This window comes from Molossus molossus, unplaced genomic scaffold, assembly GCF_014108415.1.
Source record: "Molossus molossus isolate mMolMol1 unplaced genomic scaffold, mMolMol1.p scaffold_m16_p_17, whole genome shotgun sequence".
In the NCBI taxonomy this organism is placed as follows: domain Eukaryota; kingdom Metazoa; phylum Chordata; class Mammalia; order Chiroptera; family Molossidae; genus Molossus; species Molossus molossus.
In genome coordinates this window covers 44194469-44218038 of record NW_023425352.1, presented here as the reverse complement: position 1 = coordinate 44218038, position 23570 = coordinate 44194469, and the positions used below count along the sequence as shown (strand labels likewise).

The 23570-nt window shown below is 41.6% G+C and overlaps 1 protein-coding gene across 2 annotated transcripts in view; it reads right to left on the bottom strand.

The window, feature by feature from the left end:
* Positions 1-23570, bottom strand: part of ARID5B (AT-rich interaction domain 5B) — a 175825-nt gene that overhangs the window by 72284 nt on the left and 79971 nt on the right. For both annotated transcript variants that reach the window (XM_036264631.1, XM_036264632.1), the window contains one exon: positions 14786-15016. In XM_036264631.1, the coding sequence (XP_036120524.1) occupies positions 14786-15016 (231 nt within the window). The remainder of the gene's footprint in view (positions 1-14785; positions 15017-23570) is intronic.

The following is a 23570-nucleotide window of genomic DNA, read 5'->3' as shown; positions in this document are numbered from 1 at the left end:
TCATCTTTAAGGCAATCCATAGTTACATTTTTTAAAAAATGTCTCTAAAACATCTCTGAAAAGTACCAACTTTTGATTGTAAGATGCACACTGCTTTTCACATTTCGATGTCCCCAGAATCAGTGGTCTCTCCATTTATGATGCTTTTAAAAATTATAATGCTTTTTATTTCTCAGCAATACAAATAAAAATGATGTGTGTTACAATGTTGTCTTAGATATGATGAAATATGCTACCTAGTTGCTTGGTCTGTAGCAGGGGTCAGCAAATTTTTCTGCGAAGAGTCAGAGCATAAATATTTTCAACTTTGTGGAGCGTGGTTACCTCTGCCCTCGTAGCACACAAACAAGCAAAGATGAGGTGGAAGCACACGAGTGTGGCATGGCAGTGTTCCAACACAACTCTATAAAAAGGCCATGGGCCAGATGTGGCCCACGGGCCATAGTTCGCCCTTATGGAAACTAGATGATAATCAGCACACTGACCTAGAAGAACAGACCCAGCGGTGTGTACTGATGGAACATCAGGCCCGATGCTGTGCTTACTGAAGGCACAAACGTCGTCAAACTCGATAGTCTTGCTGGCCTAACAACTCACCTACAGCCGGTGCTCAATATTCTTCAGATAAGGCTGAGGGGCTTGGCCATGTTGAAACTCACACACATCACTAAGTGGACATTGTTCAGGGGTGGGGGCAGAGGCTGCAGCTGAATGTGAAGCCCATACCCAGCTGCCCCTGTAGAAACACTGCTTTATATATTTGACAAAAGATCCAGATATTTATTTATTTTTTTTATCCTTACCCGAGGACATTTTTCCATAGAGCTGGAGGGAGAGAGAGGAAGAGAGAGAAAAACATCGATGTGAAAGGGACACATCGAGTGGCTGCCACCCGCACAACCCAACCAGGGCCGGGGACAAACTGCAGCCAAAGTACATGCCCTTAGCGGGAACCGAACCCGGGTCTCTCCGGACCGCAGGCCGACGCTCTAACCGCTGAGCCAAACCGGCCAGGGCAAAGACCTGGACATTTTGAGTCTGATTCTTGTAATCATTATTTTAGTGAACTGGAGTAGTTAACAAGCTACAAAAAGCCACGCAGCACACTCTGTAAGAACCGAAGAGTCGACAGTAACGCACAACGTCGGTTAGAATCCGGCTCCACCACTTAACTAGGTCTGTGGGTGGACTTTCTTAAACAGCTCTGATCCTCAGTTTTCTCATCTGCCAAACAGATAACAAAACCTACCTCCAAGTACTGTGAGAATTTAAGGAGATAATGGAGGAAGCAAGGGCTCCATAAGTGTTAAAGTCGGCTTCACTAAGCATCACTAAAGTGATTAATCACATCAAATACACACTTCAGTAAATGGGTATCACCGAGGGACACAAACTATACTTAGGCACCGGACAGAGTACCTGACACATAGTCCACTCTTGACAAAAGGTACGAGCTACTGTTGTTATTACTATTTTTCAATTAACCAGAATTCTCAGGAAGTGAGCTGTCCTAGTTAACAAAATGTAAAGTGTACAAAGAATCATTACAAATAATGATTTGTTTCACTGATAGAATGCAAGTACATGAGCACAAAAAGGGATCTCAAAGATTTTTTTCAGTCAGGGGTTCTTAATCTAAGGTTTCACATGGTCTATAAGTCTTGAAAAATATGTTCGGAACTCTCGGTATTTGCTTGATACATTAATTTTTGCTCATGACATTCTTCAAAGCCATGACGATGATGATGAAGATGATAATATTTGCATGTGCATTTTCATGAGAGGATTCATAGCTTTCATCAGATTCTCAAAGGGGGCTGAGATAAAACAACAACAACACAAAAAGGTGCTCAAATATCCAGTCCAACCGTCCTTTCCACATATAAGACATGGAGACAGGAGTTAAACTAGTGGCCAAACCTCCATATTCGGTATGAGGAGCTAATTCTGAACCTGGTTCTCCTGGCTCCCAGTCAAATGCCCTCTCTAGCTCACTGTGCTTTTCCTTAATTTCTTGATAATTAAGAACATGGACATCTCTCTAAAATCATGGTTCTGAGTGTTTACTTAAGGCAAGGCTTTTTACCTGAGCCTGTGACTGCCCGAGCAACATACCCTTACTTCTGCTCCTACTTCTTGCCACACTCTAAAAACTCATGTCACCACCAGTGGCTGCTCAGTGGTGCCCCCGTCACACCTGGACAGAAGCAATTAAGGGAGGAGGAGCTGGAGGTGGTACTCTGCCAGCTGCCATTCTCCATCACCATGACCATCGCCCCCAACTTGCGGCTTTCCCACAGCATCCAGTCTCAGTCTTCAGTGTGATCAAAATATCGGTAACAGGACAGTACCCACTCAAATTCCGGAGGTCTGGGACTGGAAATAAAAGTTGCAGTAAGTTCTTCAGGAGACTGGCGTTGATGTGAACATCTTGGCCTAAGCTCACTTTCTCATGTAAGCACAGTGTTCACGGAAGAAACATTTTTCCTGTTGGGGTTTAGAGCCATGCAAAAACCCTGGATCTTTATTCTGAACACTGGTTCTCAGTGTCCCCAACCATAGCTGTAAAAAGTTCAGCAGATAGGTTGATGATGAACTAAGCCCAGGGCGAGCTCTGGTTATCTGATATCTGTGCTATCGCTTAGAAGGAAAAGAATGTTGGCAATAAAGGGATTCCTGGAATTTGTCCTGAAGAAACCATCAGCATGCTGATGGTTTCACATATGAAGATGTTCACTGCAGTGTTAGTTATACTTTATACACGAAAGCAACAAAGCAAAGCAAAATCCTGGAGGAAAAATAGAAACTTCTAATAGAAAGAGATTATGTGAACCCAAAGAAATTCATTTTATGCAGTATTATGCAACCATTAAAATGTTTATAATGATATGAAGGGCTTATTTTATTATAACTAAAATTTTAATATAGCAACAACTGCATATAGAAAATGCTCTCAAATAAATAAAAATGCTGTAGAAAAAGACTATAAGGAAATAGGTAAACACAATGAGATTATCAATACTATTTAGGGAGGCAGTATCAGAGACCAGATAAACATACCAGCTTTGAAGCCAGACAAACCTGAACTGGAATCCAGTCCAACCACTTACTAGCTGTGTGACTTTAGGCTGATGTAACCTTTCTTTTTAAAAAAAATTTTTTTTTCAAAAAAATGTTTGTTCTGATATAAACTTTCTTAGTCTCTGTTTCTTCCACTGTGAAGTGATGGCTAATATGAGCACCCTTACAGGGACACTCTCAGGAGTAAGGGAGATAATATGTGTAAAGAACTTCACATAAGCCTGACATATCGCACATGCTCAGAGAAGACTGACAATAGTCATTATTATTATTCTACGTGCACTTTCCATAATGGAAACAATTTCATAATGAGAAAAATATTTTGGAAAACACTGACCTGTTTTTTACCATTTCCTTTGTTTTCATCTTCAGAATACTGTACAAAGGGGATGCGGGATGGGGAACAGCTGGTGAGCTGAAGACTAGTTAATCAGGGTCTGTGCCACACAATCTTGCAGCTGCGATGTCATGTCCTTTAGCCCTGGGCCACATTCAGGGGGATGCATTAACAGCACAGGTCGAGCTGATGCCCAAGTCCCACTGGGTCTCACCATTGCTACACTAACGTCCGGCCACTGATTTTCCTGATCAGTTCTTCAGCTGCCCAATGGGGTTGATGAGGCCTATCTTTCTGGTTATGGAGCCGTTCACAGACAAGACACTGAAGAGTGGGGGGGAGGCCCAGTGAAAAGTATGAGAGGTGCTCTTCCATGTGAAGGACGTTCCCCTCGTGAGGTATGGAGGGCCGGCCTGAGGGCGGGAGGAGCAGTGACCAGGGTTGGCAGTGGCGGGGCCTCGCTCCTCTGACTCCTTTGCTCAGACACGGGCCCCGGCACCAGGGTCAGCACGACAATCTACGGGGGTCTGTAAGAGCCCCTGTTTGTTCTAGTCCCGAAACAGTTCCAGCTGCTCTCTTTCAAGAACCATGGGACAGAATATATTCTCTATAACATAGGACTTGGGGTAAAGACAAACCCCAAAAGAACCAACTAGTAACAACTAGTCGAAAGCAGATGCACTGGGGATTGGGCGGGAATCAGTGCCCTGATATAGATTCTAGCACTGTGTGCGATATCTTCATTAAAATCTTTTATCCCCTATTTTACAGACCTAATGTTCACGTCTGAAGCTCCGAGGAAGAATATGTAACCTGTTCAACCCTGTGTGCTGTAAAAATATCTCACCCAGGATCCTCCACAGAACTCTCCTGAGAGACGGAAGGCGTCATCATCATCATCTACAAATAACATGAGGCAAGTCATGATCCATAAAGTATCTTTGGGGCAAAGTGCCATCCACCAAGTAATCTTCCAAATAATAAACACTGGCTAAGCCTTTTCTTTCACAACACTTTCTGATGTGATTCCATCCCAAACTGTGATCTACATGATGTTCTTGATCCATAGAGCCCATATTTAATTAAAACTTCTCAATGCATTGTGTGCTCATGGCCCTACCACTGGTCCTTGATATCCGCAATGAAATTTGGTATCTGTGGGTCAAAGGCTGGGATGGTCAATGTGTTGACTTCTGCTTACCATTTTTCCTAACTCAAGGATGCTCCTCAACTTCCTCACAAAGAACACCCTTCTAGGTTGTGTAGACTCCAGGGTCTGTAAAGTGTCATAACAAATGAACAATCTTCAGCCAAAGATACTGGCCATTTTATTTAGAACATTCCTCTGGTAAATGTTGAGAAAAAAACCGTTTCTTTGAGCTAGACATTTCCCCTTGAGAATTAAATCAACTGTCAATTAACCAAAGCATAATGATTGAGGTGAAGAAATACTCAGCTATAGGTCTGTGACTATGTTATAACAGTGTCACCACAAGGTCACTCTCGGTAAAATGAAGGATTGTTAACAGCATCACAGATAATAATTGTAGTAGGCCATTTCTCTGTCTTACTGCAACCTGATTCTTAACTTATCTTGAGAGCAGAGACCAATATCCTAACAATACCTGCAGTTCTGCCTTAAACAGAGTCAGTGCTGAATGAATGAATGAATGAATGAATGAATGAATGAATGAATGAATGAATGCATAAGCACCCAAGAAGTATTTGAATACACCAGTCTTTCTGCCCAAGTTCCATCTGTTCGTCTGTCCTTCAAAACAGAGACTGGAGAGCCAAAAGGCCATTCACAGAAGAGATTCTTAGGGAGAGAATTTCTAGGCAACTTCCAAAGGGAGCATTAAGCCCAGATGATGGCATCAAGGCCCAGGCCAGCCAGCGATGAGAAGATTTCCTGAGCAGGCAGTGCAGCCGGTGCTGGTGCCAAGAGCTTGGCTACTCTGCCTTCTTTGAAAACCCATTACCAAATCATGGCAAGCAAAATTTAATTTTGAAAAGGGAAATGATTTATGTGCTACAGGAATAAAGAAGTGACAGAAGCAGGAAAGCTTGCATACATTTCAATTTTTGAAATTAAACCTATAATTTTTTCATTATAGGAGGATGCCAAGTGGGGAAAGCCAATGCGTTCTAAGCAGAAAATTACAGAGAGGTAGATAATGAGAGTCCTGTCAGCATTGCAACCCCACGTCTTAGAAAGAGTCCCTGAGAACACAGGACAGTTTACTATCTGTCCCTTTCAACTTCTATAGTTCCGGCTCTTACAGGGCTTCATGCGCATATCGATTTCTCTGATGAGACGGGAAGCCATTGGGAGATTTGAGCAGAGAAGTGATCACAGTGGCTGGTGTGTTGAAAAGAGAGCAAAGGATAGCAAGGGCTAAAGCAGGGAGACTGGTATAATATAGACAAGGGAGGATAGTGACTGGCATCAAACTTTCCTGATCCCAATCCAACCGTTTTCAGATTTTGAATCTTTATAATCATTCCCTTCCTCACCACTCCAACACACACCAATCTCTCTAAATCCGACAAAAGCTATTGTGCATTCATTATCTAGAGACCTACTGATCAGTTATCGGTTTCTAGTCAGCCTGACCTCAGGAAGCCTGAGAGATCTTTCTGAGCGAGGAGCACCTTGAGAGGAGGTCTGGTGTGACCGTTAAGAACATGGATGCTGAGCCAGACTGTCCAGGTTCATCTCCTGGTTTTGCCACTTGATGGCTGTGTAACGTGGCCATGCTTAAATGTCCTTCTCTGTAAAATGAGGGAGAGCAATGACATTAATGCCCAGTGTGCTTGTATCCATGCATTCATTCAACCAATAATTTTTTCTTTTCTTTTTCTTTTTGACTTTTAGAGAGAGAGGAAAGGAGAGGGGGAGAAGAAACATCGATGAGAGAGAACACAGACTGGCCACTTTCTGCATGCCCACCACTGGGGATTGGGCCCACAACCTGAGCATGTGCCCTAACTGGGCATTGAACTGGCCACCTCTTGGTGCATGGGTTGACGCTCAGCCACTGAACCACACCAGCCGGGCCACTCAACCAATATTTATTGCACATATACTCAGTGCCAAGTATTGTTCTGGCCCCTGGACCTATGGCTGTTAATAAGACAGAAAAGTTCCCAGCTCTTACCTTAGAGTATGGGTGGGATGGGTTCACAGAGTACATACATATCAAGAAACAAATATAGGAGTTAATTTCAGATAGTGACGAGTTCTAGGAAGATAACTGTACATTGCACGATGGGATAGAGCTGGTGTGGAGAGGGGAAGGTCAGAGAAGGCTTCCCTGGGGAGGAGGCATCTGAGCTGAGGCTGGAATGATGAGAAGGAGCCAGACCCATGATATCTGGAGACACACATTCCATGCAGAAGGACAAACAAACAAGTATTTCTAGAATGAACAGATGTTGAATGATTTTTAGTAGCAAATGATATCTCACTATTCCCAGCAGTACAGGTGCAAAGCAATGTTGTGGGTGTTTTTGAAGAACCACTATGGACCCAATATATGGTTGTGGTTGTACTGGGTGTGTAAGAGGCACAGAAGATCTGGATAACGATGAGTCTGAAGTAGCACTTACCCTGTACTGTCTTGGTGCTTTAAGTCATTAACTCACTTAAACTGCACAACAATCCTGATAGGTGTGGTCTCTATCTCCAAGGTATGGTCCGTGGCTATCCCGAACTGTGCCACGCCTCTCCCCACATACTCCAGTGTAAATTCCTGAAGAGAGGGAAACTCTTCTCTCTCATCCACAACTGTGTGCACAAGGACCAGCAGAGTCCTTGGCACATAGTAGGTATGTAATAGATATGGGTGAAGTACATGAATGGATTAAGGGCACAGAGTTAGGCAATGTCCTAGGCTCTAAGCATCCCTGGACAGCCTAACCTACAGTCCACCTACTGGATGGAACTTGAATCAATCCAGTTCCCCTGACAGGATAGAATAATGGGATTTAGAAAGAATCTTCATTTATCAAGGGGATTTTAAAAATCAAGTGAATACAGTCTATCCTAAACCTCATCCCACCATCCCTACCCTTAACCATCATTTTGCTTGTGATTTTTTTCAATGGTCTGGCTCTTTTCTATAGTATGTGTTTTTTAATTGATAAAAATATCCATTTCACCCTAGAGAGGAATATGTTGATCTTGTTAAGGTAATGGGATACAACTTTCTTGCTTTTCTAGATGAAAATGCTAGCTGAAATATTAGCTAATATAGACACAGATCCTTTCTTCTGGGGTGAACAAGAGTTTATTGTCCTCGTGAGTCCAAATAGTTTTTAATAACTCATTGAGTCCACTCAGCTACAAAAGGAGTCCAGAGTTATTTTAAGGTATCCTTTCAAGTTCTAAAAATAGAAAATCCACTAATCCTACCCATTCTATATTTCATGACTCTGTGAATTAATTTACAGTAGAAACATAAAAATTCCTTTGGTTAAGCCCTGAGAGATGGTACTCCAGCTTCCAACGCCTCTGCCCAAGGAAGTCTGCTCTCCAGCCTCTTTGTGTCTTACTGTCCTGGAAGCCAAGGCCATATGTTAATCATTACACATAGACAGAGCCCATCCAATACACCTCTACCAGCAGATTTACTTGGGTTTGGTTTACTGCGTTGCATGATGAACTTAACATTCTCTCTGTCCCTACTTTGGCAGCACACGTTAAAAAGAGAAGGTACCAAGAGTGGTCTTGGTTAAATTACTCTCTAATGATAAACAGAACCTCTAGAAAATTGCCAGGACGAAGCAGCCCTCCAAAGTGAGATCTCTGCAGGTTAAGTTTCCTGCATAAACAGCAACATACAAGGGGCACCACTGCTTCCCCACTTGGCTTCAATTAGAGAGAAATGCCTGCCTCGTTATCATCTGGGAGATCGGTGGGCACCACAGGCAGGCAGAGAGAGCCTGAAGGTGGACAGGGGCCAGGAACAAAGGCATCTGAGCATCGAAATCCACTGTGACCATGAAACCTACTTTGGCAAGGAAAAAAATGTTTACTCAATTACAAATTCCCATGATCCTTAACAAAACAACTGCCTTTCCTTTCATTTCCAGCAAAACATGTGATGTTTAGAGGGGAAGAGGCAGAGTTCAGCTCATCCTCTACGCTTCAAAATAACTTTATAGGTCCTGCGTTTTCTCCTGTAAATCAAGGGGTTGCCTCCTCTGTTTCCCTCCCTCCCTTTGCCTTTACTTCTTTTGTCTATCATGTCATTGTTTCACCTTGGAAAGGGTAAATTCAGCGCAGAGTCAGAAAAGCTTCTTTAAAACATTATAAAAAATAGAAAACTTTTCTTTCCCATTAAGGTTCTAAGAAGAGTCCAGCACCTTAGGGAAATGGTTCCTTTATCATTCAGCGAGCAAGATTGGTTTAGATGACTACAAGTTGTCCAAGGCCCAAAACTCTGTAGAAACAGAAGAGAATCTTCATGTGTCAAGAGGACATTTTTTTTTTTTTTTTAATTAAGTGAATACAGACTTATTCTGAGCCTGGTGAATGGGCTGTTACTACTCCACTTTAAGAGGGATAAGTGAGGGGCTTATGTCCCTCACTCAGAGGAACAGCAAATCGGACAGTTGAGCCTTAATTAACGAAGGGCTAGTTTTGATAGACTAGGCTCCTTCCACGCTGCCATTCTGTCCCCTCTGCCCATGAGCAGAGTGTGTGTTTTAATGGTGACATAACAGCTTCTTCGCCCTGAAGGTCAGAGCTCAAGGTGTTCTGCACATGGCCAAACACCAAGATGGCGGTCCATCGCATCCTTGTACTTTTCAGGTAAATTACCATAACTTTTCTGCAACTGTATCACACTTCTTAATCAAGAAACACACACACACACACACACACACACACACACACCCCAACTCCAAAGAACTTAGAAGCATAACATGTATCTTTGCAACTAAAAACTCAGACTGAAATAAATTGTATCTTTTAACAAAACATATCTTAATCCACTTAGTCCCACCTACTTTTTTTAATCCTCATTTGAGGACATATTCATTGATTTTGAGACAGGGGTAAGGGAGAGAGAAAGAAAGAGAAACATCCATGTGAGAAACATCTACTGGTTGCCTCCAGTATGTACCCCAGTAGGGATAGAATCCACAACCTAGGAATGTGTGCCCTGCTGGGAATCGAACCCGAGACTTTTCGGTGTGTGCCAACTGAGCCACATCGGCCAGGGCAGTCCTACCCACTTTCAAGAGCCAATTTCATCTAGTTTATGCATATAGAGTCCACCTTACATCTCTCTGATGGAAGCCAGTACCTTCAAGTTATCCATTTACCTACTGTACTGTGTGTGCCTTTGTTTGGATTTAGCTGTCAACACTTCACACATGTGAAATCAATCTGTGTGACATTAATGTAAACATTGTGCATTACAAACTGGTGGACATTTTATTGTTCTAACAAGAAAACTAGACAATATGTTTGCATGTGTGTGTTTTCTCTACAGCAGAGACAATAACACAATATAAATGACAATATGTGTTTTACAAAAGAGGAATTGAATTATAAAAAGAGGCAAAAGCAAGGGGGAGAGGCTGTCAGAGGATGCCTCGCGTTAGGAGATTCTAGCAGGGCAGTGGGGGCAGGAATTATGCACAGGGTAAAGATTTTATGAGAAAAATTATCATTCATAATGTCGCTTTCCCTACATATTATTATAATCTCATTTCCTAATTGCCTGGGCATTACAGTCAGTTTTCGTAACGCTTTAATAGGGAGTCCAATGGCTTTAGTTTTAAATACAGTCAATTTTTTGTGCTGAGAAAAGGGCACATCGCCTTTAAGAGCATTGTGATTGACAAGACGAAAGAATGCGGGCAGGATGTGGAGGCTGAAGCTTTTCAATCACCTACCATTAATATGATTCAATTTATGCTTATGTCATAGGTTTAGACACCGCACAGTGCTGTAAGCAGGGAAGGGACTTGAATAAAACAGTGAAGAAAGCAGATGGTATGCTATCAAAACCCTTCAAGCCTAAAATAACCTTTCCCAAGTAAGAAGGATAGTTAATTAAAACCAGGATATATTTACTCTATTCGGAATATATCCATGTAAATAAAAATAAAAAATCAACACTACTGTAATGTGGGACTAAGTGATGAAATTTCATCTATATTATTTTTCTTTAATAGTTTCCAATCAAACTTTTCATTAAACAGCTTCATAAAATTCCACGGAGAATTTATTTATAGGGACTCATGAGAGAGTTCCATCCCTTGCTCTTATTGTTCCACCCGACTGGCTTATTCATTGGACAGCACTGGATCAATGTGGGGGGTGCCTGGGCAGCTGGGCAAGGCTGTCCCGCAGCAAAGCCCATGTTCAGAGATGAGCCCCGTGGAATGCAAGTACACCATAGGGCACGCAGAGAAAATGTGGGGCATCCCAGCCCAATAAGGGACATTCGGTTCCAGTTCCAAAGCCACTGCCTAGGTTGTCCCAGCCCAGGTCCCCGGACTCACATCCATGTCTCCCTGGTAGAGAGGGCATCAGGCCATTTATGAAACTCACCTAAGGCCCACGGAGGGTGATGACTAAAGGCAAAGAAACCTAAGAGAGGACAACAGCTGACCCAGAGTGAAGGCAGCCATTCCTAACATGAAGAGTCAGGACATGAATTTTAAATAATCTAGATAGTTCTAAAAGTTTTCTAATAACCTCTTTCCCTATCCTCTAAAACCAGATCTAGCCCGGCCGGTGTGGCTCAGTGGTTGAGCGTTGACCCATGCACCAAGAGGTCACCGGTTCAGTTCCCGGTCATGGCACATGCCCAAGTTGTGGGCCCAATCTCCAGTGGGGGGCGTGCAGGAGGCCGCCAATCAATGTTCTCTCTCATCGATGTTTCTATCTCTCTCTCCCTCTCCCTTCCTCTCTCTCTAAAATCAATAAAAAAATAAAAATAAAACCAGATCTAGAACTGCCTTTTCCATGAGGCGTTCCCTGACCCCTCCGCCCATGACCACCATCTCCAGTAACTGCACCTCTCCTGCCCCCAATCCGTTGCGAAATTCCTATCCCACTTGCTTTCTGCAACACTCACCAAATACTTAATCACTGACTTTCTTGTAACATTAGTTAACCTTTCAGGTGCGTTAATCCTGTCTTCCCCAATTAGATTTTAAATCCTCAAAACACGCAGGGACTGTGTTTTATTTATCTTTCAAACACTCCCTCCCAGTCCTCCTCCATAATCCCATTTAATAGAAGAAAGCAAAAAATATATTAGTTAATAAAATAAACATTATTTAATCATAGGAAAGTAGACACTGTCCTTTTGAGAAGGGCCCTGGAGGTATTTTATGACAATTTATGAATTTCATGTGTCAAAGGTGTAGCTGCTAAATGCTATAAACTCTGCCATCAGCTCCACCATTCATCCACCTGGTGATATGGCTAATAAAATTTGATTTTTACTGCCTAGGCATACTGTTACCTAAATTACATTTGACCAATTACTGAAGTCACCGAACGTGTGGTACAGAATATATACTGTGTGGAAATCCATCTGAGGGCCCCTGGCACTGGCGGTAATCTGACAGAAGTGTTTCAGTCATCTGGCAGTGTTTAATATTAGGAACATTTGTTTAATGCTAGTCACTAATTAAATTTATGTTCTTCCACCAACTGTTAGTTGGTTGGAGAAACCCAACCCCACGTTTTAACAAACCCTCTAACTCATGTTGATTTCTAATACAACCAGTTGGAGGTTTAAATGGGTGTTCTCTGGAAATTTAGAGTGTGACCGAAAGCGGAAGGTGGGGGAGGGATGTTGGTGAAGGTGTTCAAATCGGGCCAAAATAAGCTTTTTTGGTTCACTTACTAAAATGCAATGCTCTAAGTACGCACTATTGGAAGTACAAATGTAACTGAAAAAATCAAATATTCTAAATTATTGAACTAGCCATCTAGAAGCTCTTGAAAGGTACCGTTATTCCAAAAGAAAGCTTCCCCTTTAAGAGGCTGGAGAAGAAAACAAGCTTTAAAATGAGCTATACCAGAAGAAAGTTCAGGAAGCACTGAAAAGTCAGATGCGTGTGTTTGTGAGAACATTTAAAACTAATTTAGTAACTTAACCACTGTGATCACAGTTAAACTGGAACTTCTTTCTATTACCAATTCTAGATGCAACAGTTTTGAAACTCGGTGACTAATAACTCCTGAATTAGCCAAAAAGGTTGAAACATTTTTTTTTTTTTATTACACTGTGAAACTCTAATTTTGAATACCCTTACAGGAGGGACGGCATTTTTTGGGTTTTATTTTGTGTCAGGAATTCCTCTCCAGTGCCAAGCAGGGTGGAGGCATGGTGGTGAGGCTACAGCAGGAAAACTCAAGGTGGAAGTGTTGAAAAGGGAAGATTTGTAAACACTGATCTCAAAAGAGAGGGCATTTAAAAAAATGTATTGGATACATTCACCTAGTTGAATATAAAGGTTTTGTGGGTTTTTTTTTTAATATGTTTTTATTGATTTTTTAGAGAGAGAGGAAGAAACAGAAAGATAGAAACATCTATGGGCTGCCTCCTACACACCTCCTACTGGGGAATGTGCCCTGATTGGAAATCGAACCGGGACCTCTCAGTCCATGGGATGGCATTCAATCCACTGAGCCACATCAGCCGGGCTATAAAGGTTTTTTGAATATTAAAAATATGACAATAAATCTGGCTGGGTAGTTCAGTTGGTTAGAACATCCTCTCAATAAGCCAAGGTTCTGAACCCTGGTCAGGGCACATACGAGAATCAACCAATGAATGCATAAATGAGTAGAACAGCAATTCAATCTCTCTCTCAAATCAATAAATCTTAAAAAATTGAAAATAACAATAATGACAATAAATTCTTCTTAGAAGAAGGAAAAAAATAACTTGTATGAACACTATTACTCTCTTACAGATTGACAGTTATTTGCCACACCCGAATTGTGAAAGACATCTGAGAATAAATAGTTTGTAAAAAAAAAAAAAAAATGTCAGGTCCAATTAACTTATGTCCCCTTCCTCTCTTTCTTCCCTTCCTTCTTGGATCATCACACCCCATTCCCTATCCTCACTCCTCCTCTGCCACACCTACTTAAAATACCCCTCCCATAGCAGCTACAGGGCTGCTGGAGTCAAATAATCAGATTGAAGAGGCCACGGTGGACTTCCCAAACCATGCTGAGGCCTGTAATAGCTAAGCAGAATAATCTGAATCTGAATAATCTGCTAATGAGGGATCCTTGGGAAAAGGTTAGCCAACAGAGTCACTCTGTAGGCCAAAGTCTCAACCTCTTCTCCACCCAGGTCCCCGTGAGACACTCAGCATGGGCAGTCATCATACTGGTCACTCGATGGTGGTGGCAATTCCCAGGAAAGGGAGACGGTGAGGACGGGGGTCGTCCGTGTCTCTGCAAGTATAGGAATTTCCAGGGAACATGTATATTTTGATAAGTGCTCCCAGGGTATTCTGATATCCCCGCCCACTGAGGACCACTGATAGGATCTAATCTCTTCAACAAACCAATGAGAAAGTGAAGATGTGAGAGATGGGGTCTTGGCTTGCCTCTAGTCATGCCCTGTCTCACGCAAGGTCTTCCAAACCGATGACATATCTCTCCCTCCTGCCCTTCTGTCTGCACAGAGACAAATGACCAAGATCGGCCAGGCAGAGGCGCAGATAAAGATATGTTGGCATATTTCCATCTTTGATGGGCACCATGTATAAAGATATATGTATATATAAAGATATGGATCTATTTCTTCATATACTGTGCCCACCAAAGATGAATATATGTGAAGATAATATATAAAAAAATTCAGGAGTATGGGGATCTGCTATCTATCATCTATCTATCTATCTATCTATCTATCTATCTATCTATCTATCATCTATCTATCTATCTATCTCTTTATTTTTCTCTCTCTTCTAGTACTGAAATGGCTACAATTGGTGCATTTTCACAGTTCCTCATAACACTGACAAAGGAGTGATCAGTTAAATAAAAAATCAGTATCTGAATAGCCAGAACCTTTCAAGAAAGAACTAACACGAAAGCTTCCTGTCCAAAAGTCCAATTTCAAGGTCGACCAAGCAACTTCAGACTCTATATTGAACAACAAATTCTAAATAATAATCTTTTACCCTAGTAAACAGAGGCTGCCAAGGAGGCAGTGAGGCCTTCTGCCGCAATAATCTGGGGGATGGGACGGTGGTGTGGCGCATCAGGCTTCTGAAAATAAGCCCTGTTCCCCACCGCTGCTCTTCACAAGAACCGAAAGCAAGTGGACACGCACGCACAGGTTTCATGCAGAAAAAAAAAAGACTCACCAAACTCATCGCATATACTCTCATTTTCTATGAGAGTGGGGTGGTCAAAGGTGTCCCGGCAGTACAGGATCTGAGGGTTCTTGCTGACCACGGCGATGCCGCCCAGGGCCAAGGCGAACTGGTCCGTGAGGATGGAAGACGGCTTGTCCTGGATGCGCTTCAGCATGGAGCGGTACCGGCAGTACTGGGGGTAGCTGAGGACGATCACATTTGTGTCTTCCTCGTCCTCTCCTAGACAAACAAGAAAATGCTTCCGTTATCCTCTTCCCTCCAACTTGCACTGCCGTGGCATCATTTCAAGAACCCTTTCTGGTTTTGTACTAAAAATATAGTCTTCAACAAGACTTTAAAAAAATATATTTTTTTTCTTTATTGATTTTAGAGAGAGGAAGGGAGAGGGAGAGAGAGAGAAACATCGATGAGAGAGAACATCAATCGGCTCCCTCCTGCATGCCTCCCACTGGGGATTAGGCCCACAACCTGGGCATGTGCCCTGACCGGGAATCGAACCGGTGACCTCTTGGTGTATAGGTCGATGCTCAGCCACTGAGCCACACCGGCCAGGCGACAAGACTCTTAATACCAGTTCATTTTCATTCCAGGCTCACTAATGCATACATCCTCCCAGCCCCACCTCACCAGTCCAGCTCCATAAAAAGCCTCAGGCTACCTGTAGAGAAAAGACAAAGTGGAGGAAATAAAGAGAGAGATGACCCTATAGACTAATTAAGCAATTTGGGGGGCACCAGTAAGCAGCAGAACCAAAGAAACTATTTTGAAAGAATCAGATAGATATTTTAAGCATTAAAGTCATCATCATAGAAAAAATCAGAATTTTGTTGAGCTTCTGTATGCTTATTTCCACAGTCTGGTATGACTCTTTTTATTTTTATTTTTGTATTATACAATTTTTCAGTGTTTGAAAGCTCTGAAGAGATCACCTGGCCCCCAAGAAATGTCCATGGGTCTAAGGAGCATCATCGTCCGCTCTGGTGTTGTTAGTGCTATTCCACAAATACTTCTGGTTCTCTTTACAGTCCTGTGGAAAGACTGTGCTTCCTGGTCCATTTGAGTTAAGTGGTCATGTGACTTCTTTTGGCCAATGAAATATGACAGAAGGGAGTGGCTCCTTTAAGAGCTAGTATTTGACCACACTCTCTCCTCCCCCTTGCCCTGGACATCTGTAATGTTTCAGACAGTGGCAGTTCTGCCAGTCTGGGTCTTAGAGTGACAATAACGGAGCAGAGTCCTTGGTTGATCCTAAGTGGATCTATAAGGAGAAAAGAAACCTGCTTTGAATTTTAAGTGAGACTGTGCCATGGGGATTATCTGTTTTTGCAGCATGATTTATCCCAACTTGATTGATACATCTACCTTCTCTGCCCTGCCCCCAACCCATTACCTCCTATCTTCTAATGTTCCTCAAATCCATCTGGTAACTTGGCACATCTCAGAGAACCATGCTGAGAGGACTCCCCAAAGCTGCCCTGTGAAAGAGCTTCAGCAGAACCAACTTAACTCAGGAGAACGTTTCAGCAACTTGAATGAAGCTCCTCCTCTCACGGTGACCTTAATGCTTATTTACACCTCAGTAGATCAAGTGCTTCTCTATAAAAACTGGATTCCGCGTGGATGAATCCTTCCTTCATCTCAGGCTTGAGAAATGGCAAACACCCCCTTTGGTAGCCTGCCACCTGCACAATGGCAAGCTGGATTCGGGCTCCATGACCCAGTTTGCCATCGCTCTCCATCACCACACCATCAGGGCATTTGTGGGCAATTCCCAGACAGGTCACTTCCTTATCCAAAGGGGGAGATGCTCAATATTTCGAGCCCCCACCCTGCTGCAGGGAATTGCACATGACAGTTGTTAAGGGTACCGACATTATCGTGACCATCTGGTAACCAGTGGGAGACAAATGAGTGAGGACAGGACATAATGATGGAACATAACCAGTACCAACGGAAGGTGTGCACGTCGCCTTTTCAGATAGGATGCTGATACCCAGATGTATTTCTAATTATGTTCACTTAGTTCCTTGGGCTGGAGGCTTCTTTGAGAATGAAGATGTTTAGCAGTTCACATTTCTTAGACTCCTGCCTGGGTTGTGGGTAGTCACTTTGCCAGCTGGCCCACTCATGCAAAGGAAACATATTTACATCGAAGGTAAGTCCCCAAATGAAAAGAAGTTGGAAATGTCGATATACGTCCCAAGACACGCCGAGCTGAGATTTTTACAGAAGACCAAGACACAAGTTCACGCTTTGGGTTCAAATCTGTGCTTTCTATAGAGTTAAATCACACACACACACATTTTAGTGCAAATATTCAGCAAATATCATCAGAATTCCAGAGTATCTAAGTGCTATTTGTAGAGCAGAGCCCAACGTGTCAATTTGTATTGTTACACTCTGTTTGTCCGAGATGGCCAAGCTTCGCCCAAGGCTGCTCGAGGTGAGAGGGGGGTCTAACCGCGAAGCCCCAGGAATCATTTCCGCATGCGCAGCTCCCAAGGCCGCCTCCTGTCCACAGGAGATACTGTACTGATGCCTGTTATAAACAGTCTATCTTGGTTGTTCTACTGGCTCTGTGATGGAGCAAAAGCTGCACTAGCTTCTCCGAGTGTCCTGGACACGAAGTAGAGAAAGTTGAGCTTTCCAGGTTGAATGAGGGAGAGAGACTGGGTGCTTTGGTGTTAGTGTTAGAGCAGAAGGTGTCACTTGGACTCCTGGGCCACTTCCTTCTTACCCCTTCCCCCTCTTTCTGTCTCTCTCTGACCATGTTTCATGATGATGACATCTCTAACACCTTTCTAATTCTATGTCCTGGATGGGATTCGCGTCCTGACTATCTCCTATACTTAGAAAGGGTTTCTTTCTTTTTTTTCTTTCCCCTCTCCACCTCATCCTGGTGTGAAAACTTTGCCCCTCTTTCTTCACACAGTTCCTAAAAACACTAGCCCTGTCACGAATCCTCTTCTTCAGTTGAAGAAAACCAGCAAGTTCCCTCTGACCCCAAATCATGAAACCACATCCTACGATGTTCATTTGTTCTGGAGACAATGTCTCCGAGTGTGCCTGGGACTACCCACGCTGGGTTCACGCAGGGTGGATTCTGGGAGTCCATCAGAAGCACTGTCTCCGAATCTCCAAGGCTGGGGACCAGGAAACTGATTCTGAGTTTAGCCTTTCGAATAGACTTAAAGTAATTTATTTAGTTTGTATTTTGATCGCTCTCTCTCTCTCTGAGAACTATATATACATTATATAAATTCAGTTTTCAGGGATATGCTCCTATCCAAACCACCACTGTACCTGGAACAGAATACGGGACCAAATTCCCTCCTCTCTGCCACTTTCCCAGAATGTCGCAGGTATCACAGAAGACAGCAAATGAAAAAAAGCCCTCAATCAAAAATAGGAGGGACTGAGGGGCCGTTTTCCTGTTTATGAAGCAGAACAAATACTGTTGTGATTTCTGGTACTACTAATAAATCACTGAAGCTTACAAATGCTTTTCACATATCATATCTCTTTTGTTCCTCACACGACCCTGTTAGTAGCACTATTACCTCTTAATATTCCCCACTTTAGAGATGGAAAAACGGAGGTTCAGATACCCAAGTGACAAGTCTAGGATTTCCAAGAACTAGAAAGTGATAGAGGTGAGACTATAATCCAATTTTTATTTTTTTATCTTCACCCTAGGACATTTTTGCATTTATCTTCAGATTGAGTGGGAGGGAGAGAGGGAAGAAGAGAGAGAGAGAAAAACATCGATGTAAGAGAGACACATCGACTGGCTGCCACCCACACAACCCCAACTGGGGCCAGGGACGAACCGCAACCGAGGTACATGCCCTTAGTGGGAACCGAACCCGGGATTCTCTGGTCTGTGGGCCGACGCTCTAACTGCTGAGCCAAAATGGCGAGGGGTATAATCCAATCTTTTAACTCTTAAGTGTGATGAGCACAAATAAAAAATAATAATAATAATTATAATAATAGAAGTTTAATTTATTTACAATATTAGGGATGAGAGTGGGGCCTCTGATTAAGTAAAACATGAGACTTCTGTTTCGTCGAGAACTGTAGAAGTCAGCTAGTTATGAACCAGGATTCTTCCACTCCAAGTTAGCTTGTTATTATTTTGGAACACTGCAATTCCCATTGTCATGATTTAACATTACTGACACACCTTTCATGCAGATCAACTTTCCATTTTCTACCCATGTGATCAGAAATAAAGCCGACTCTCAGTTGTGTAAGTCTAGAACCCCTGCTCCTCATTAACCTCTCTCCACACTGTGATGCCAGGGGCACAGTTGGGACCCAGTCTAAAGTGGCAATGCTTAGTGAGGACAAAACATAAATCGTGATCACTTTGTTGCTTATGAGCAGAATCACCCATTTGGACCAGAATTTTGGCATTGTTTGGACAGAGGCAAATTTCTAAACTTACAATTGGATTTCCCCAGAGGAGTTGCCTTAATATTTACAAAAGCAAAAACAAAAACAAAAAAACAGAGAAAGCCCATGAGACCCTCAGGACTCTGTGAAGGTGAACAAATCATTCTTGGGGAGAGTGAAAAGTTCCAGGGTCAAGGTGAGACCTTAAAGAACCTGCAGTTCATCTAGGTCAAAGTTTCAAGGCGTGAAGACACCTCAAGCCTGTTCCTTGGAGTTTAAACAGACATTTTGTTTAACTAGAGATACAGTTTTGTTTTGTTTTTTTCTCAAGAGAAAGTGTGATCACCTTAATATGAAAGATACATATACCAGAGTATAAAATTATGAGTTTGGAAGAGCCTTCCAGATCTAAAATGCTATGATCCTATAACTCCTTCCTAAGCCTTTGCATTAAATTAACTTCCTCCTGATACGGCTACAAAAATATTAAATTGTCCAACAGCTGTCATATTTTATTTTGCCCTAGTACATTAAGAAACAAAGCCAAGCAGCCCTTTCAAGAATTCTTATTGAAATTCCTCAGCTACTTCTTTCCTCTGTATGCATTTCAGATACATGTAAACAAACACTCCTATGCAAAGTTACTCATGAAACAGAGCTTCCTTAAATGCTGTGTAGGGTATTCTTCCCTTTCCAGTTCATCATGAGTCTAGCAGATAAAGCTAAGAATGGCTAAGAAGTGGATAAACTGCACGTTTGTTTAGCAAAACACAAACAAAGTGTTTTAGGAACAAAGATTTTCTTTCAACCACGCCCACATAGGAAAAGAAATCTAAGTATTACCCCAAGGAATCTTTCTCTAACACACTAGTCAGCTGTAGTTGGTTGGGTTATGTATACATTACTTGATTTCTGTCAACAGAAAATGATCAGCCATAAATTGCTGGTACCCAAGACTGAAATCTGAAACCATAATTATGATATTCTATTAAAATGTCATCTGGTTCTTTCATTCCCCCCTGCACCAGAAAAAAAGTGAATATGCCTATTTTAAAATGAAATATTCAAAGGGAATAACAGCACCCAAATTACTAAACCTCATTTCAACTCCAGTGAAAAGAACTTTGCCTATTAAAAGTTAATACCTAAAGTACACCACTTGTAATGCTCAACCAAAATTACTCTAATCCTGTGCTTATATCATAATTACACGTTTTGTTAACCTCTCTCAATGTCAATTTTTCACTTATTTATATATTTTCAAAGTCCAAAACAGAATTCCACAGAGAAACTGTAATTATAACATGAGTCTCCACCCAGGCTTTTCAAACAGTAACTGTATACCATTGCTTTAATCCTCGGAGTTGGGCTGGGGGTGGGGAAGGGGTGGGAGAAGAGGGTAAGAGCGGGCATTCATTCTGAATAGCATGTTCCTCAAGTTGTCTTTGTACAAAGAGAGATGCATGAAATAGCAAACACAATGAATTAATGGAGCATTGACTTTCAAACATCCATAATGCTATTTCTTAAAAAAATAGATAATGGTGGCCAAACACACAGAAGGCTGAAAACATAAATTCCGGAGGAGAAATGTGCTTTTATCTCTTACACAACAATTTAGAAATGTAACTTTCTTTTTCATTCTGGGAGGAGGAGGCAAAGCTTTGCTTCAGAAACATCACACCATTATGCTTACTGAAAACCACTATAATCTACTTCTAACATCAGTAAGCTTAGAAAAAAAAAAAAACTTTAAAAAAAGCCCTTCACACCAGGATTTTATAGAGCCTGGTGGAAAAAGTATGCATGTTCCTTCCTGCACCTAATTACCTCAACTGAAAAATCTGCCAAGTATTTTGCCCTTTAGTTCTCTTAATCGTATTAGGGCAAATGCATTTGGATGCCAATAGAAACAAACATTTAAAGATTTTCACTTAAAAGATTCCAAATATGTATGAAGGCTACTTTTGAGACACAATGTCCCTCGACCTTCAAAGACAACATAACAATGTTATTGTTTTTTTCCAAGCAACTATGAATTTGTTCATGTTATAAAAGTTGATGTCTGGTTTTGAGACAATTTAAGTAAAATAATATGAATATGAGAGGCTCTTACAGTGATTTATGCTTCTTTCTGTTACTTTATTACATTAGACATTCCTTTCTCAAAGCTTTATACTTTTCACTGTGCTCCTAGCAACCAACGGCAAAGCATCAACTTTATATACCTGGCACTAGTCCAATACTTACTGCTATTGACAGTGATAATGAAGTTTCCATTTAATTGCTGCTCTGTTGTGACACTAAATATTTGTCATAATTAGGCATTTCCTATTTTCCGTCCATTCATTTTTGATTATTACTGAAAATGTTTTTTTTAATTCCAGAAAACCAAAGTATGAAAATTCTGCAGATAAGAGTAGCCACAGCTGTTACTATCATTATCAACATTGTAACATGCAGTAAAAAAAAAAAAGAAAAGAAAAGAAAGGAAGAAAGAAAGAAAAAGAGAATATAATTTCTCGGAAGGTAATTTTCCTTTCAGTCTGAGTGCTCTTATTCATCTTACAGTTACTCAATGATTTCCTGTTCTAATTACAGGACATTATACAGAAAGACATTTGTAAAAGGAAAATGCTCCAGTGCCTATGACTAAATAGCTTGAATTGGTTGAAAGTGTTTAAAATTCCAAAGTTGTGTATCAACTTGATCAATTTCTGATTACAGCTCTACGTAAATGTGTACTGTGCCTCACGATATCCCTAAATCTCTTACGGCAGTAAACTTCGTCCCCTAAGTTAGTATACATCAAAGGGGAAAATACATTTGCAGTTAAACTGATGTTGAGGAGTTGGGGTGGGGGAAGATCGGTTTGTGTGTGTGTGTGTGTGTGTGTGTGTGTGTTTTCTTTCCCTCATCAAAGCTGTTAAATTGGAGGCATGCCAAGGCAAGGAGTGGAAAATATTAATAATGAAAATAAATGAAATGCCTGATTAAAAGGGAGAGAGAACAAGATTCCATCCGGAATAGAAATGAAAATGCCACAAACTATTTCATAAAAACATACTGTGACGTAAATTACACATCAGTATTGCACTGTTGTGGTTATTTTGAGAAATGGTTTGTACTGTAAGTCAGCTGGTGCTGCCCCACCCTTAATGATTTTGTAATTCTCTACACAGTAAGCAAGTGGGGGCAGTCCTGAGATGGCTAAGACAGAAAACAGAGCCAGCCATACAGAACTGGCAATAAAAAGATAATGTACTTTTAACATAACAGAACAAGAAGATTGGCTTTATTAACTAAAAAAAAAAAAAAACTACTTTAAATGGTCCCTAGCTTGCCATTTGTTTTGATAAATGGAAAGACAGATCTTCCCAGGACAGGCAACAAAAACATCACTGGAGAACTTATAAAAAAGAAAATGTGGGAAAATATATCAGTGCGTGGTTGCAAACAGAACAAAGAATATTTCAAATGCAAGACTCGGAACTGGAACCAGCTATTTCCATAAACAAGCCACGTCAAATAGATGGACACACAAATCCAAAAATATGTATTAATATGTTAATATCAACTTTGCCCTTAAAATGTTGCTTTCTCACTCAAAAAAGTAAACAACACAGCTAAACTAAAACCAAACGCTGCCCGCACTCCAAGTAACAAATGATCCCACTGGGAAGCCAGCCAGCTCCACCTCCAAGGTCCTCCCAAACCGAATTCTAAGCCACACTCAGGAGCCACTCGATTTCATCTTGTGAATTTTGCATCTTATTTCCATATGGCTCATCTCAGCCAAATGTAAATGTCACACAAGACAGGGATTATGCAATAAGTCTATCTACTGGTGAGACCACATGGTCAGGCGACATGTGGGCGACCTGGTGACCACATTTGGGGTGTGATTAGAAGGGGCCTGACCTACCTTTATGTGCCTTCCCCTCCCAAGGTGAACTGTTAAGCTATAGTCAGCTATTCACTTTAGTATAAATGAGTTTCACTCTCTGAAGAAGAAAATATAAAGAGCCCATGAGAATACCAGGGAGCCAGGGTTTAGACAAAACTCCTTCTACTCTGAAACTGGGCCAGCAGTTTTCTCAGACATTAACTTATACATTTATTTATTTACTAGTGACCCAGGCAAGGCTATTATATTGAATTTGAACTTAATTAAACTCAACCTTTTCTTGGTTTACAAGGAGCTACTCCCATCAGCCCCATGGTTATCATAAACCAAAATTGCTCTAAGAGAAGCAAACTTGACTATTATTAGCACAACTGACCTTAATCGTAATACCTTCTGCCATCTCTCTCCTTAGAATATCTACATGGCTTTTTACCTCATGCCTGCCATCGATGCACGCTCACTACTGCA